Genomic DNA, 17820 nt, shown 5'->3' on the forward strand with positions numbered 1-17820 from the left:
TTTGAAGCCGCGTGGTCTCTCTCCTTTACTTCAGAGCCACATGGTCTCTCCTTCCCTTCAGAGCCACATGGTCTCTACTTTACTTCAGAGCCGCATGGTCTCTCTCTTCCCTTCAGAGCCACATGGTCTCTCCTCCCCTTCAGAGCCACATGGTCTCTCCTCTTCCCTTCAGAGCCACATGGTCTCTCTTCTTTACTTCAGAGCCACATGGTCTCTCCTTTACTTCAGAGCCGCATGGTCTCTACTTCCCTTCAGAGCCACATGGTCTCTCCTTCTCTTCAGAGCCACATGGTCTCTCTTCTTCCCTTCAGAGCCACATGGTCTCTCTTCTCTTACCTATGGCTGCCGGGCCTAGGTTTAAATCCCAGTTCCCATCTTCCTTTGCGGCCCATTTCCGACTCCTCCTACAGTCAGCTACACCTGCCAGCATCCCTGTATTCTTCCAGCTTTACTGGGCTGCCATAGTAAGTCTGGGCAGGTGTGGCCCCATGGCTTGGAGCCAATCATCTCCAAGCTCTCACGCAGGCCCTGTAACCAGGGGGAGTTGCTTCCCAGTCCCATCTTGGGTGGAAGCCACTCCCATCTCCCTGGCTCAAAGCAGGGCCACAGCTACTTAACACATCCATGAAACCAGTTAAAGGTTATAGATATGTTAAATGACTGTGCCAGGGGTTAGCTGCAAAGCTCTTGCTACCCAAAACAACTCTGAATGGCCCTGTTCCATGTGTCCCATCCCCCCTGGCTCAGGCCTGTAGGGGTGAGGACATCCTATATACATTTTTCTAATGTTTCCGGGACACCCCGAGTCCTGGACCCCATTACAAATCCCTTCTTGGGGCCCTCCTCTTGGCTGCACCCTGCTTCAAAACTAGTGGAGGTTCCTGGGGTGTGTACCTCTAGTTTACTTTTCTTTTTTTGAGAAACTCCTCTTGTTGCCTCACAGTGTACCTGGATGTCTAACAACGTGTTTTATTTAAAAAGCCTTTTAGGAAGTCTATACTTTTATGCTGATATCTTTCTCTTTAACATTTGCATAAAAATTGTCTCAAAATCCAATGTCTACATGATATACATTGACATATATATAATATAGCAATACATATGCATGTATATATATCAACCTATGTCTCAGTCTATATCCATCTACGTAATTTTGCCTTTCCGCTCCTTAAGCAAGAACGTAAATGCTGAAGTCTGATAGCATGATCTTTATTACAGAATGGCTGGCTTCCCCTTTGCATGGAGGACAACCTTTCTAGCAGGGGGGCTTTTAGGGTATTGCTACTGAAGTGAAAGCCATGCAGTGTTCCCGAAACAAGGAGCCTGAACTGATTTTAACAGAACAGAATGGAGCTCCTGGTAGATTCTTATTTTTATAGCTCATACTATTTCACTTTTTCTTATGTGTCATTAAATAGTCTCAGCAACTTACATGAGCCATTTCTTTTAATCATTCCAACAATCCTATAAAATAGATATTACTCTCTCCATGTCATAGACGAGGAAATTGAAGTTGCCTGAGATTACAGAGACCATATGTAACAAACTCTGAAACTGGACTGAGAGCCAAACTCGGTCTTTGGATGCCATATTTCTTGCCTTAGCTCTTCTCCAAAAATTCAACAAGATATAGTAGAGTCTGGATAAATATAAAATAATATTAATTTATGTTAATTGAGAACCAACAATATATCAGGTACCATCTAGCTCCTTTAAATATTCTTCATTATCCTTTTACTGTGACAGGATGTTAAAAAGCTAAGAAAATTCCTGGGCAAGTGGAATGGGGAAACTGAGATAAGAAAATTAAAGAGGCGGAAGAGTCTGAGCAATTTAAAGTCAGCTGGTGAATTGCAAGACCTTATCTCCCTTAACCAGGGACACTGGAGAGCAAGTGGTTTATACCTTGCCTCCCTAACCAAAGGATATGTAACTTAAATCTGGGAAATAGGGAACAGAGACCCAGTTAACGTCCTATGTGTCAGCTAAACCCAAGGACAGAAAGTCAGAGAAACAAATAACAAAAACCCCATTAAAATCCAGACAGACCCAAGATAAAAGTAAAACAGTATAGCAGACCAAAGAATACTCCCTACCGCCTCATGTGCTCAGTTTAACACATCAGCATCTTAAAAAGGCACCTGGAAAGCTGATGAATATTCTACTGAAAACCTCCCCTAAGATTCTCACCCACAGAAGAAAGATAAAAACACTCAAGACAAAGATTCAGTGCGAGCTCACTCTAGAGCATAGCCAGACCCCTTCCTGGCCATGAACTTGTTATTTCCTCCTAAACTCTAAGGATTCCCAGGAGACTTGCAGCCAAAGCAGCAGTGGGCAGCAGCAGCTCGATCTGTCTCCAAGGCCCCTTTCCTCGGACTTCCCAGTGAGCTAACAGCAGCCCTGCCTTAGCTCACTCCTTTCCTGTACCATTTCTAGGGACCCAAAGCAGAGCACGGCCTAGGCTGTCTCCTGTTACTCTCCTGTTACTCTCCTGTTACTTCTTCTACCCTAAGTCTGTCCTTTGTTTCACTGTTCCCAGCTTTAATACATGTACTCTCAAAATCACCTGGACTCATGTCGTGAAATCTTTCCTACTCGAAGTCAAGAACCCACACACTACAGGCCGGCCTGAGGCAGACCCACCCCAGGCTGGTCCCTGTCCGGTAGCATTCCCATTCTGTCAAAGCCTTCGTGGTGAGAGATGAGGAAATGTTGAGGTCTTCACCTACAAAACACTGAAGATATATACTAGGAATGGAGTTCATTCTTGCTCCAAAGTTTGTATGGTTCCCACTGTTACTCAAAGGCTGTAGGAAATCGCCTAGGAAATATGACCTTTTCTCCTCAGCACGGTCGGTAAGATTAGCTACAATTAACATATCACTGCACGGGCAGACCCGTCTCCCCAAGGATAGGCAGGAGACAGATGGGGAGATCTGATTGTTTCTCTTCTATAATTCAGGTTTGCTTTTAGTGTGCTATTAAGAATTAATTAAGAATTAATGCGCTCCCCGTTTGCCTGCTCTGAGAAAAAACACAAATGGCTTTTTGAAATTTTGTGGATCTAAAGTGCTTGAAAAGTGAGTCTCATTTTGATTCAATTAACTAGGGATGGTATCTGAAAAGAATTAACTCTGCTATATATCAAACATTTAGAATAAACAAGAATGAACTTTTCTTTCTACTACTTATTCGCATTCATCTGTTCAACAAATATTTACTGAACACCTACTATGTGTAAGGATCAGAGTTTTTTTTTACCCAGTGTCTGGCAGCAGGCATGTGACATGGGGAGCTAGAATTTTCCAGCAGAGGGATAGAGGTCAGTGTTCACCCAGAGAAGAGGGTCTGAAAGTTCTGACCGGAGAAATGAGAAGGAGCTTCCTGGGACAGCTGGCATATGCACAGATCCTCGGAGGGAGGAGGAACAGTGACAGATTAAAAAGGCAAAGTGAGCGGCAAGATCCACACAGTTCAAAGGCACGGCGGAAATCCAGGAGTAGTGAATGGTGTAGGGAAAGCTAAGGCTAAAAACATAGGCTGGGGTTAGACTGTGAAGCGCTTTGAATACTATGCTAAGTAGCTTAAATTTTACCTGTATGTCAGTGGTTCTCAGTGAGATGTCTGGTCCGATAGCATCAGCCTCTCCTCAGGCCCCACCCCTGGCACACTGAATCAGAATCTCAGGGTGGGAGGCTGGCTCGCCAATCTGTAGTTTAACAGACCCACCAGGTGATGCTAATGCACGCTAGAGGTTGAGAACCAGTGTTGTAACCACACCTTCCAAACTGCTCTGTGTGCTGGGAATGGGTGACAGGTGTGCTGGAGATACTGCCTTCCCAGGTCCTTTGGTGGCCTGGACCAAACCTGCCACGTGAACTGTTGATGTGTGCAACCCTCCTCCACCTCGGCTGAGAATGGCTTTTACATTTTTAAAGGATTGTTAAAGAAGAAAAGGAAGAAGACGAGGGAGAAGAAGAAAAAGATGAGGAATAAGGAAGAGGAGGAGAAGAAAAAATAGCGGAGGAATGGAGACAGTGTGGAATGTAGTCTGCAAAGCCTAAAATATTTACCATCTAATGCTTTCCAGAAACCGTTTGCTGACCTCTGGTGGAAATAAGGAGAAACTGTTTTTGAGAAGAGCAATAGGCCCATAGAACGGATTAAGGAAATGTAATGTAGTAACATTGTGCAGAAAAGAAAAAGTAAAAGGAGCTGGAAGCCGTGAAGCCAAATAACGAACACAAGGGAGATGGTAAAGGCCTCAACAAGGCCATAGTAAGGTTCTCAACAACTGAAGAAATCGCCTACTATGTCCAGCTCAGCAACTCTCGGAGTTTGGTTTGCTTTAGTTTTGAGAGGGCAGTGCAATTTTGAGAGCATAGAAGCCTCGTATTTAGTGTGGGAAAAAAGCAACCTCATGTTTAAATGCATAGTGGGTGTTTGGAATTACCTCCATAATATTTAATTATTGTCTAGCAGTAATATGCACATAAATGCCCCACTTATCTTTTTAAAATGCCAGTTCCAGTTTAGTAGGTCTGGATGCACCTGAGATTCTTCATTTCTAAGAAGTTCACAGGTGGGGACCACACTTCAAGTAGCAAAGGTCTAGACTGAGCTCCAATGGTTATTTGAAAAGCAAAATTTTAAGCTCACATAGTAAGTATGGGGAATAATCACCCCAGCCACATTTATGTGCTGTGATATATGATGGTACCGGTCACCAACGCACCCCTCCCCTGCTGCTCTTCACTGGAAATTCTGCCCTCTCGTAGGGGTGCCTTTCAGGAACAAGTGCCTGTGTATGGAATAAAGAGTAGATGGACTAAAGGGCAGAAAAGAAAATAGCGGACATGGGAGGTGGGGAAGATACGGCAGACCCTCCCACAGGGGCCAGAGGCACTCCTGCCTAATGGTTTGGGGAGTCACTCTCCCTTAGACTTCAACTGCAGGCTCCTCCACTTACGAAATGATCTTACACAGATTATTCTACTTTTTTTTTTGCCATGGTTCCTCCTTCACAGATGGGGATATCGGTTCCTCAGAATAGTTGTAGGGAGTGAGGGAGAACAAGTCAGAAAATAAGGTGATGTACTAGTGAGACTATAGTAAACTATAACAAACAACAAATAATTGTAACCTTTAATTATGAGATAAAAATGTATCAGCTTGAGGTGCAAAGGAAGCTCTCCAAACATCACAAGTATTAAAGAGGTGACCCAGGAAGTCATTAATGTTACTAAAGGATAAATAACCACAAATAAATCTTTAAATATGCATGTTGGTCCCTACATAGGATTTGTGTATAGTATTTGGGATTCCCTCCAAGAAATGGCATGTATGTAATGTGGGACATCACTAGGAGTTCACTCTCTGACTCTGCCACACACACTGTCTTTATTGTTTAAGGTTTGCACTACGTGGTGGATAAGCACCGCCACATTTGGAACAGCAATTAGACCGACAACAGGAGGTGCAAATAACTTTCTAAGGAAATTCGTGTTTTATATCTAAATTATATTTCTAAATTAAAATAAGGCGTTTGAAAACTTTTTGACGTTAGGTGGAAATTTACCACGGAATCACATTTAAAGTAAAATGTTACCTGTCGTGTATCTGATGACAAGATATGTTCTTACATTTTCATAGGGATGCTTCAGCACCTCGGACACACAGCCTGAGAGGGCACACAAGTCGTGCCAATGACTCTTAGTTCAATTAATTAAACTCTCTAGGTCTTGAAGCTCTTTGCTTCTTATTATTTCCTGGTGTTTCCTTGCTCACATTGGCCTCCAAGAGCTTTCCTTTCCACTGTGCCTCTGCCCCACCCTACAGAGATGGAGCAGAAAGAAAAACAGGTCCTCGGTGCCAGAGAGACCTGGCACCACATCCAGTCCGGCCTCCGCCACTTGACACCTGCGTGGCCTTCCGTCAGCTCTTTCTCTCAGGCTGGGTTTCCTCCCCGTATCGACACCCACTTTGGTGGATTATTGAGGATTGGACGTAATGTTTGTTGAGTGTCTACATTGAGGCTGTACACAGAAAATAAGAAATGAGTGTGGGTTTTTGTTCTTATTGAAGTGTCACCTCATGTGACACCTTTTCTGAGGACTGTTCTTGAAGCCCTGAAGATGGAAGCAATTTTGCCTCCCTTAACATCCAGAGGTGTGCTGTGTTTGCATCTGGTTACTCTGATATGTGGCATTCTAGTTATTTGGTGTGTAGATTATGTTCTCTACAGGTATGGAAACTCTAGACAAAAGATTTAGGTGCCCAGATTCCTGTGTGCACCATGCATCCAGCCAGGAGCTAGCTTGCAAATAATAATAGGTGCAATAATGAATACTCAATGAGTATTTCCTCAATACAGTAAAACCACTTTCTGACAGGACTTGCATCAATTTTTAAGTTGGTATACTTCTGGGCTTTCCTGATTTCTCCAACTTTTCAATGCCCCACCAAAATGAATTACATCAGACACCAAATGTTTCACAATATTTTCCCTCGAGTACAATTTATTTAAGTCATACATAATTAGAAACACAGAGAATTACAGCAGAATAAAAAACACAAGAATTGTATAGCTTGTCCTGTTAAAAGTTAAATAAAAGAGGTACTGGTTAAATGAAGAGGCACATGACAGTGTTAGGTACGTGTTGGGTAGCTGGGGACAAAACTGCCAAGCAGGACATTCGAGGTGCAGCGGCCTAACTCATCAGTCTCCATATGCAGGATGACTCAGTGCTGTCGTTTGCAGGAGGGATGGGCACTTATAACCCTGCGCTGATTCCCTAATGAGCACTAGGTAGTAGCTGTCTCGGAGAGAGAGAGAATGGAGGAAGAAGGAAGGAAGTAAAAAGGACAGAAGTAGCGAGGGGAGGAAAAGAAGGGAAACATGGGGTGGGAGGAGGCGGGGAGTGGGAGATTAGGAGAAGAAAAAGTGTGTCAGCAGGGTGACAACTGTCCTGGAACCATGGACATGTTTTCTCCACTCCTCTGGAAGCTCAGTCACAGGCCTCTAAGTCAGGTAACCTGGAAAATTAGGTTAAGCCCTCAGAGAGGAATTGATAAATGCATTATATTCCTCTATTGTTTGAGTAACAAAGGGTATAGATCTTAAAGTACTAATAGGAACAAAGTGGACATGCTTCCTAGGACCATGGCGAAGGGGTGTTTCAATGTATTTCTCCCTCCAGAGGTTCTATAGCTTTACTGAAAGACAGCTGGCTCAAAGAGGAACAAAAGTAATTAGACTTTCCAGAGTCAGATTCTATTTTAAATGCAGAATGTTTCTAGCTGGTAAATAGCTACTTAAGAAAAGGCAATTAAAGCAGTAGTTACAGTTTCTCCATAAATAGAAATAAAAAGACCTTTTTTAAAGGACAAAACGTCACCATGATGTACATATATAAATTTCCCCCAACACAGCATTATAGATCAGTCTCTACTGCTTACATTTAAAATATCAACTGCATTATAATATCTATGAAACAATTCAGTTGTATAGCTGTCTTCTACACAAGATTCTGGTGAAACAGAAGCGAAGAATCTTATTCACAGAACATTTAAAAGCTCTTTATACACAGTTTATGCACAAATATATCTTAAATTAGGATGCATACCTAATATGCATATAGAATATGGCTTACACATTAAAAGAGATCTAAGTTGTGAGTTATAAAATCCCGCTCTTTAGACTTAAAAGCTTCTGGTTGTATCCATTTCTAAAATATTGCTTAGCGTTGTGGAACCCCGAAAAGCAGCAGGCACAACAGAACACTCTTTAGGATGGACACGCCCTCCTTCCCTTTAATCGATGGCTACTCTTGATTTTTTCCATCCATGTTCTGCCTTTCACAAAAACAAAGCCACCTAGTCTCACAATCACTGAAGTGTTTATACAGTGAAAAGTTACACCGCCCAACTGTGCTTAACTTTGCTTGTCAGCTAATAGCAAATAAAGGTAGTTCTTCAGGTTGGAGCAAGGGGAAGGCTCTGCACGTGCTCAGGCAAGACATGACAGGGAAGCAGAGTCCCCACGGGTGGTAGTTTGTGTAGTGAAATGTAAAGTCACATCAAATAGCGTTATCTGTACAGAAAAGGGTGGGCTTCCATTGCCAGCTATTTTTGAGCACACACCCTATATACACACACTTCTTGTCACTCATCCCTTGGCCTGTTATATATTCTCTTACATCCTAATGGGATCAAGACCCCAAGAGGCAAATTCCATCCCCAGGTTGTGTGTCTGCCTCCAACAGCCGCTGGAGGTTCTTGTCATCTTGGAATGTAGGTAATGTGTGACTTCCGTGGCGATGGCGCCCACGTAGGTGATTCACTGGTGCGTCAGAGCCACGGGGATGGGTGTAGGCTGGTCTACTGGTTTCCAGGACAGGTTTCGCTGTGGGTTCCAGCTCCAGAGTCACGACACCGTGTTCATCAATCGGGTCACAGAGCCAAGACTACGGTGTGCCATTGCTGTTCAGGACCTCAGGCACAGCTTCTGAGTAGTTCTGCCTCTCTCTCTGTTCCCATGCATTTAAAAGAGCAAGGACGGTCTAAATGGCCTGTTCCTCAGAGCTGTAAAAAATATTTTCCTTAATTTTGTTTTTGCTCTCCTTTTACCTAAGACTGCGAAAATTGTAGTTATAGCATCATGTGTAAAACAGTGAGGAAAGTAAATCTTAAAAACGCCTCATCTTCCACACGTGCATGGCAGAGTCACCTGTGCTAAAACTGGGTTCAAAATAATGGCAATTTGAGTCTGTCCCACTTTTGTCTTAAAAACGTCTCTGGGTCGACTGAAGAAGGCCAAATTGTGGAGGAAAAACGATGGCAGAAGCACTGGCTAAAAACTCTGATGGCAATTTTGAGTGTATTTATTTGGCCAGAGTTCCTAGCACAGAATTTATGTTCTTCCTGTTAATTCCTTACATAGAAGTCCATAAAAATGGCCAGATCCCAGTGAGTGTTGAGAGAGGAGAACATAGTTCTGCAGGAAGTTGAGGAATTAGGATGTTTTAGTACTTTTTTCATTATCCTGAAATGAAATGCAAATGAATATGAAGATCATGTTTTAGTCATAAACAGACAACAATTACCATGTTGCAATTTCCCACTGGACTTTATACACCTTGTCGAAATAAGTGGTTTGTCAGTCTACAATACATATCCATTCTATATCAGCTGGAATTCCTCTTTCTATTTCTTCTCTTGGTGTGCATGCATACATGTAGGTGTGTATGTGTGTGTGTTTTGATCTCAGTACAAGTTTTGACCCTTTGGATCAGAAGTCACACACTTAAATAGTTGTACAGGACTGGCAGATAGTATGAATGAGTTAAGTGGGCCTGTATAAGTGTAAAACAAGTATCATTACCAGGATTGTAATGAAGTAAAGATGTTCAAAAAATATTTCAAATCACTGTGGAAGTCAAACGCATACAGGCTAAATCCAACCCACAAACCACCGATTTTTAACCTCTTCTTGGAAGCACACTCAACACCAAAGAGCCTGCAGGCAAACCTGACCTTCAAACACATTTTATTTGGTCTATATTATGTTTCAAAAACCTTTGAACCAACATTAAAGATGGGAAGATTTTACCAAAAAAAATATCTCTTAACCACTAGGAACACCTGGAAACCCTGGGCCTTCACTCTTCCGTGGTGAGGATGTGCCCGAACTAAAGGGTGGCTGACAGCAGCCCCCCACAGGGTGGGTGAGCAGTGCCCGCTCTGGCCCCGAGGCTGACCGGGCCTTTTTGCTTCCAGACACTACACCTGAGTCACAGTTGCCACTTGCTGCCACTCCTATTATTTTCTGATTTCTCCCACTCCCATCCTTTAAGAGACCTTATTTCTTGATGGCATGCGAATTGCACCTAGCCGATTCCTGGAAGATTGTGCTCTGTAGGCAGGGCTCTCTCAAATGGAGAAGGAAGCGAATGAACTTAGCAGGTCCTGATGAAAAAAAATTGTTTAACGGTCTTCTAGCTACTGGGGTTTGAACATTGTTGTTTAGTTTGAGTGGGTCTCAAACTGTTCCAGGTTTGGGGTTTTTTAGTTTAAAAAAAAGAGAGAGACTTCATTAACTGCCATCTGAATATCATCAAAATTTTTACTGACAAGATGCCAGAATCTTACAGATAAATTTTTTTTGCCTTAGACATTTTCATACTCATCATTTTTACAAATGTGCTGGTAACCTGTGATTCCTACACACAATTTTTGGAAAATGTTCATAAATATTCTGGCTTGATATTATAAATACATAGAAAATGCTGATCTTTCTTTTGAAGCCATATGGTGTACCCTGGCTTAGAGGCATTTGATAGGAAAGAATATTGTTTAATTTTGTTTAACTCAGTTGTCTACTAGTATTTACTTGACAACCAAACCTTTTGTACCTAACCCTCTATAAATACTCCACTGGATTAGTTTTCCCTAAAATATGCTCTGAGGACTCTAGTGGACATTGTCAGGACCAAGCACACTTCTGAAAACAGCTAAGGGCTCTAAAGGTAACAATTTATAGTTTGGATGAAGGGAAAGGAAAGAAACTGGTATAGCTAATACAATATATTAAAATAGCTAAATCTAGAGATGGGTTTTAGTCACTCTACAGCCCCTTTGTGGCTTGATTTCTACCCAAGCATCATATGTAAAACAGGACTCACAATCATTACCTCTGGAATTGCTGACTGAGATAACACGTGTAAGATGTTCACCCCAGTGCCTTACACTTGAAAGTTGGTATTAATGAAACTATTACTATTGATATGTCTTATAATCAAGTGGGGAATACTGAGCAATGAATCCTCTTAAAAACTAATCATGTTTTAACTCTTTCGTAGCTAAAGCAACATTTGGGGAGCTAATGATAACATCCCAAACTCCTGGGATGGCTCCCTCAGCATCTTCCCTTGCTCCCACCACAACCCCAGCTGAAGGACACATTACAACATTGGGCTGTGTCCCTCACTTTTTAGGGAGACACTAGGACATGTCCACCATAAATACGCATCCCTCCCGCTAACTGCCTGCACCTCCTCTGAAGGCCCAATACAGCGGTTCTCGCTTTAGTGTACAGAAACGCAATATCCGTAGATGGGGTAATTAAAAGCTCAGATTTCTAAGGCATCACTCCCAGAGTTAATAATTTGGTAGGTCAAGGGTGAGCCTTAGAAGCTGAATTTTTAAAAGAGAACCATGGAACACACATCTGTGGATTTTGGTAAATATTGATGTTTTCTTCAAAATATGTAGTTGTTTTATTATAATCATCTGTTGTAAACTTCATATTTCCTACAGGAAATAGAAAAAGAAATCAGGATGAAACCTCCCCATTGACTATAGCTTATTATTTTTGAAGAACTAAAATGTCTCGGTAAGTATCATTTTTATGTATAAGCAAATTAAGAACTTTTTAAAAAGGTAAATACTTAAGATTATGCCTCAGAAGATAGACGACAGAGGTTTTTTAAAAAAATAATCTAGAGGATATTTAAATAAGATAACTTTGTCTCTAGTGATATTCTGTAAGCCATTCATTTCAGAAATTACATTTCTCATCTAAAAAAATAATACTTACCTCTCATGTTTAACATGACAGAAGCCTTCTGGTGTTTCAGACCTATACATGTGAATCAGCACGTTTCTCTTCAGCATTTCCTTGACCTTCTGAGTTCTTAGGAAGATCAGGTTCACCTGGAAAACAAGCAAACACAAACACAGTAGGCCTGTGAAAAGAACAAATACGGTCAGGAAACTGAGGCAGTTGGGAAAATGCTGAAGACTATTTCCCAATGGGTTTCTGTGGCACATTTCTCCAAAGACAGCAAACATTTTCCTTTCAGCCTGTGAATTTAGAGAGTATAACAAATCATCTTCGGGCCATTGCACAACTTTGTGAAGTTGCAATTTAATCTGGGGATACAGAAACGAAACAGATGAGACATGTTTCAACATCTATTAAATCAAATGTAAAAATTACGCACGTTTTTCCTGAATATGTTTAATTGCAGCAAATTCTTTTAAACAAACCCTCTAATGATCAGTGTCCTTTACCTCACATTGCTTCGCTGCTATGAATCTACAACAAATGAGTGTAAGAGAACAGTAACATTGAGGGTGAGACATAATCTGCCAAGACAGACTAATGGAGTTTATAATCTTAGAACCACTTGGCTTTCATATAAACCTTGAAGAAGAAAAAGAAAAAACAACATTTGTATGGAAAATGTTCCAACATTACTAGGGAAGTTGAAGAGAATCTATCAAAAATAGAAACGTAAAGTGAAATGTACAGTTAAAAGAGTCTTATTATATGAGAAAGTAAACAAAAGTCGCAGAAATTAATTTTTGAGTCAATTGCTCAAACTACTTGATATTTCAGGAAATAGTCATATATGATGAAATGCTGTTTCTGTCTGACATTTAATTGAAAATATATTAACAGTTAAACTTTGCACCAATTAACTTTGAGACAATTTCTTCAAATACAATGTAAGACTGAGTTCTTTCAGTTGCAAGAGATTTTCTGTTGAGGTTATAAGATTAGTGAACATATAGAACTTATGAGGTATTATCACAAAGCAAATTTATTTTATTTCTCACTTTATGTTTAAAGTACATTCAATGGGAAAAACTTATCTTTTGTACCAGAACCAAATTTCAGGTAGTATCATGTCTTTTCTGATCATTTTAGATAATAAAAAATCACATGATCACATTAAGTTGCCAAAGTCCCAACTCAGACATTAGCAGGTCCGATCACATATCATACACATCAATCTTAACACAAAGAAAAACTTACTATCCAATATTGGGTGTGTTGCAGAGCCCAGACATGGTGTTCGGGACTGGGACCCGTTCAATGTTTCTTTCATTTTTTTTCTCTCCCTCCCCCGAATTGGCTACCTTGGCCTCCCAAGCTGGAGAAAGGAAAGCAGAGAGCTGAGAGGAGCAGCATCATAGCTGGACTAGTACCATTATCACAAGTTCTGATAACAAGTTTAGAGCTTGATAACGAGTCCTCTGTGGGCACATTCAGGGACTTTTTTGCCAAGGAAAATGGCTAGAGACTTTCACCACCCAGGCACGGACACAGGAAACTCTGGTTCCTTTGCAATGTTTACAGCCTCTGGAGATCTGTGGGTGCCTTTCCAGCTTCTGTCTGCTGAGGTACTCTCCCCCTTTCACATAGGGGTGGGGCATATTTGGTTCACCGGAAATACTGGTGAGGCAAGCGTTTCTACTAAGTTCTTGATCTTGAGGAAAGGCTGAAGTCAGAGAGCTCATCTGACTTCATCTGACGTTGGTTCATCTGTCACCATATAACCCTTTATTCTTCTCATCTAAGAACTAGACTCTATTCCCAAAACTCCACTAACTTCAAGCTCCTCAACGGTTCTGGTGAAGTTTCTTCCCTTGATTTGACATGAAGAGAGAAACATTTCCCAATAGCAGAGAGCTCATTAAAGAAATCGGTCTGCCCTGACTGGTGCGGCTCAGTTGGTTGGAGTATTGTCCCATGGGCTTAAAGGTCGTGGGTTTGATTTCCAATCAGGACACATGCCTAGGCTGCAGGTTCTGTACCCTGTTGGGGTACGTGAGAGAGGCAACTGATCGATGTTTCCGTTTCACCCCCAACCTGTCTTTCTCCCTTCCCTTCTCTAAGCATGTCCTCTGGTGAGGATTAAAAAGGAAGGAAGGAAGGAAGGAAGGAAGGAAGGAAAGGAGGGAGGGAGGAGAAAGAGAGAGAGAGAGAGAAGAAAGAAATCTGCCTCACAAATCCTTTTTCAACCGTCAACAGCCTGACCCCGTCACGCATTTGGGTTGGGTGAGGGCTATAAGCATGCTATAATCAAGTTAAGTCAGTTTGTTTGGACATTTACTTAAGAGCCTTGGCTTAAACTTCTGCTTTAATATCCTGTTACTTATAACTAAATTAGAAAAGAACAAAACAGACTAGAAAGAACAGAACAGAGTGGAAAGAACCTACTGAATTAAAAGAAAGGAATATAAGTAATTAATTGTCTGACTCTCAGAAATGTTCAGAGACCCTTTTACAATGGACAAAGGACACTGAAGTCCTTATAGCCAGTGTGTAAAGAACTCACCAGTAACAAAAGTGGGCAAGGAACAAAATCATCAAATGGTACCAACGCTGTAATTATAAAAATAAATACCAAAAGGATACACAGATTACGTCCCTGAGTAATTCTACACACGTAATTAGAAAAGTAGCAGTTAAGAACTATGACCAACGCAAGACAAGGATCTTGCTACACTGAAAACAAAGTGTTTTCCTTGAAAACCTATAAAAATTTCAGATGTTTTCCAGAGCACGTACACAATATTAGCCAGCAATTGCATGGCAGACTTAGGAAAATGCCAGCATCCTCAGCAAATGCAAATCATATTACTTTTACTAAATAACTCTTTTGTTGTAGAATCCTTTTCAATTCACTTGGATAATACTTCTTGAAAGTAACCACTAGTCTTTCATAAAAAAAGAGAGTCATATCATTTTGACCTATTACTCTGCCAGAGGAGAAATGATTTTCTTTATTCAACCCATTACAGGTCATCTTGGCTCAAGAGTGACCTCTGTAAAAGGCCGTGAGAAACACCCGTGTACTCCCAGCTTCCAAATGTTTTTGAATCGTGAGCCCCTCTTTTTATTTGGTGAAACTATGCCCTTTTCAAAATAAAATTTATAAACAAATACAATAAAATACATAGGATTACAAAGTATTCCACTTACAATAAAATATAATTGTCAACATATTTAAGTTATCCTAGTGGTGTGATATAGAAATATGTATGCTTCTTTATTAATGCATTAAATCACAAGGTCTAGCTGCAAGCTTCTCATCTGTGTAATTTTAAAGTTATAACGATATCCAGTAATATCTCAAGGTATCTTCGTGAATTTAATGGTATGAAAATGTCTATGATTTCTATTGGCAACAAATACCACAAATGTTACTCTGGGTATCGTTGCCTACAAATAAAGGAAATTCTAAATTTCAGTTAAGGGTTAGTAGAACATTACTCTCCAAGTATACAGACCTCATCTGTATAACTATGGGTTAAAATTTTTGATAGAACCTAATTTCACAGGTGAGAAACAGGATCAGATTAATGAAGTGATTTCCTCCAGTACAGACCAAAAATAGATAATCTGAGGTCAAAACTAGTGGAGTTTAACCTACTGCTATTTCAACAAGAGAAATAAAGTGACCTTAGAGTTTCTTTTAACTGAAGATATTTGAAAACTCGCATACACAGGAAGCTACTCCTTGGGAGTGAATACAACAAGCACGTTCAGAACAAGGCACAGAAGTTTGTTTGACAGCCAGGAAAAAGGTAGTGGAAGTAAGAAACCTCCGATAATTCTGTTCATCTCAAAGAGCTTTTACCCGTTCATCTACTCCAGCTCCAAATACGAAAACCTGAAAAAAAGTAAGTTGTAAAGTGATGGAAATGGCTTCCGAATTCAGCAGGGGCCAGGGAGCATACAGTTGTCAGAGGAGGAAAAGTCATATGAAAGCAAAGAGAAATCCTGTGAATGTGCCCAGTCCAAGCTCCTAGCCTGCAATGTGAGCTATTATTATATTGGAGTCACAGGATGTTAGTTTGGTAGATGATATGAATAACACTTCCAAGGAATAATATAAGGTGCACTATCCACTCATCTTGTTATGGTTTTGCTGGACTCTTTTTTGAAAAGTAATCCTCCTTTAGGATAAATTATTATACAATTTAAAATATAAAAATAATAATCAATACTTTGTGAGTGACTGGTAGGTGGTGAGCACTACTTTAAATGCTTCACTCATCTCAGTTCTTGTGTCCTTACAGCAAACCTGGGAGGCAGGGTTCAACAGCTGGGGAAACTGAGTGCAGGCTGAGTCATCTGCCCGAGGTTTCACGACTATCCAGTGGCTGACCCCTCTGACAAAGTGCAACCAGAATCTTAGCCTCCAGTTCTACCATTTCTCAAACTACATTCATCTGCCTGTTACTTTCACCATTTATAGTGGAATGAGCAGGCTTTTGTGTGTTTTCACCTGGAGAAAATGAGAGAAGAGTCTGGAAAGTGTGTCTCCTTTGATTTTGTTCATTTTCCCATGGAGATTAAAACCACTTAGAAAGTTAATCAAGCTTCATCACCATAATTTTCAATGAATTAGTACCTACTACAGAAGAAAGACTCAACAAATACTGGTGGTATGCATAATCAAAATTTTAGTGGTCTTTAGATTTTTTATGATAGCCTATAAATATATCTTTTGATCAATTTTTAGAATCAGTTGAATAAAGGCTACTAAATACCCAAACAGACCATTGTTTTCCCATTTAATTTAGCTTTAAGTCATCAAATTTTAGAGGGCTAATTTGGTAACTGTATTGATGAAGGCCTAAGAATCAGCCAAAATAGAATCAATCTCACATACCCAGGGATACTTTAACTTGAATGAGAGACTAGTGTTCTTACAAAGCGTCTTGTATGCGATTTCCTCCTGTCCTGTGTGCGTTTTCCCATCTAACCTAGGCTGTTTATGGTCAGCTATTTGAAGGGTTGTATGGAGAGAGTTAGTCTCATCTACCTACAGTTTTTGATAGTAGGAGTGAAATAAATTCTCTTGGACATAATTCCAAGTTGCTCCTCTTAAACAAAACTTAATAATTGTAAAATCATGCTTTAAAATAAAAGCACTTTAAGCAATTAGTCACAAAACACATGATTATCTACAATATCCAGCCAGGATTGTGGGGAGTGGTACAATCTCTATAAAGATTTGTATAACAAGATTACTCTCATGCTGGGGATGAGCTTATTTAAAACAAATTGTGGGTGCTCCATTATCTCTTCATCAAACTAACATCAAAACTATTATCTTATTATCGTTGAACTGACTTTATTTCATTAGATTTCTATTTCTTACTAGTGTCTCCGGGTTTTCTTTGCATATTTTACACAAGCCTAACCCAAGACAGAAAGGTGATGTGGGAACAAAGGACCCATTTGAATGAATCTCATTCTGAATGAAAGCAGAGTGATAAATTAAAATTTTTGAGTGGGTCCTTGTATGGGTTCTCTTTTGAACTCCATAAAAGTTTCCTGATGAAAATTAGTGTAAAGCTTCTAAGATTACTCACTACCAATTATCTTGCTGAAGAATGGACCTAGGTCATACTTTGAAGATGATATGAAAATAAAGTTTGAGCATCTGATTTGTGAGAGTTTTCATTATACAACTTATATACAAAATCCCACCTGATGAGACCTCTTACATCATTTTTCCTTTACCCTACATTTCATAATTTTTTTGGAGATTAAATATTTACAATAAAAGTCAAAGACTTCAGCTATAAATATTTTTGCATGATTTTTCTGGCATTTCTAGGAAAAATTATCTTAGCCAAAGAATGACTAACAGTCCTAGAAGAAGTAAACTCAGGATAAAAGAACAATTTTGACCACATAAAAAGTCTAAATGTAGGCGTATTTTAATGGATAAAAACAAAGTAGTAAAAATTCTTTGGGGAAAAAAATAAATTGCCATGAACCAAGTTTGCTGGATTAACTAAAATATCTTCTTTTGAGAACATTTTCTTTTCCTAAAGGATTCTATGCCAAGAAAAAATAAAAGCAGGTATGTGGCAGAATTCTAAACAAAAAGTGTGTAATAACGGTTGTTCCCTTTTAGCTCTACAAATTAGGCAACTATATGAACTATTCAAGATAAGACAATTCCATTCCTTTATTCACTCATGCAGAAAAGTGGATGGACTTGAGAG

The 17820-nt window shown here is 40.1% G+C and overlaps 1 protein-coding gene across 2 annotated transcripts in view; it reads right to left on the reverse strand.

Annotated features, from left to right (window-relative positions):
• Positions 1 to 7851: 7851 nt before the first annotated feature.
• The window catches only part of PDE1A (phosphodiesterase 1A), a 219929-nt gene continuing 209960 nt past the window's right edge, over positions 7852 to 17820 (reverse strand). Inside the window, exons 14-15 of one of the 2 annotated variants that reach the window (XM_024561559.4) lie at positions 11600 to 11715; positions 7852 to 9046 (exon numbers count right to left, since the gene is read on the reverse strand). In XM_024561559.4, coding sequence (XP_024417327.1) covers positions 11642 to 11715 — 74 coding nt within the window. In that variant the 3' untranslated portion in view covers positions 7852 to 9046; positions 11600 to 11641. Of the gene's footprint in view, positions 9047 to 9099; positions 11314 to 11599; positions 11716 to 17820 lie in introns of those variants that run through there. The other variant, XM_053918830.1, reaches the window with a different exon arrangement.

This window comes from Desmodus rotundus, chromosome 2 (genome assembly GCF_022682495.2).
Source record: "Desmodus rotundus isolate HL8 chromosome 2, HLdesRot8A.1, whole genome shotgun sequence".
Classification (NCBI taxonomy): Eukaryota; Metazoa; Chordata; class Mammalia; order Chiroptera; family Phyllostomidae; genus Desmodus; species Desmodus rotundus.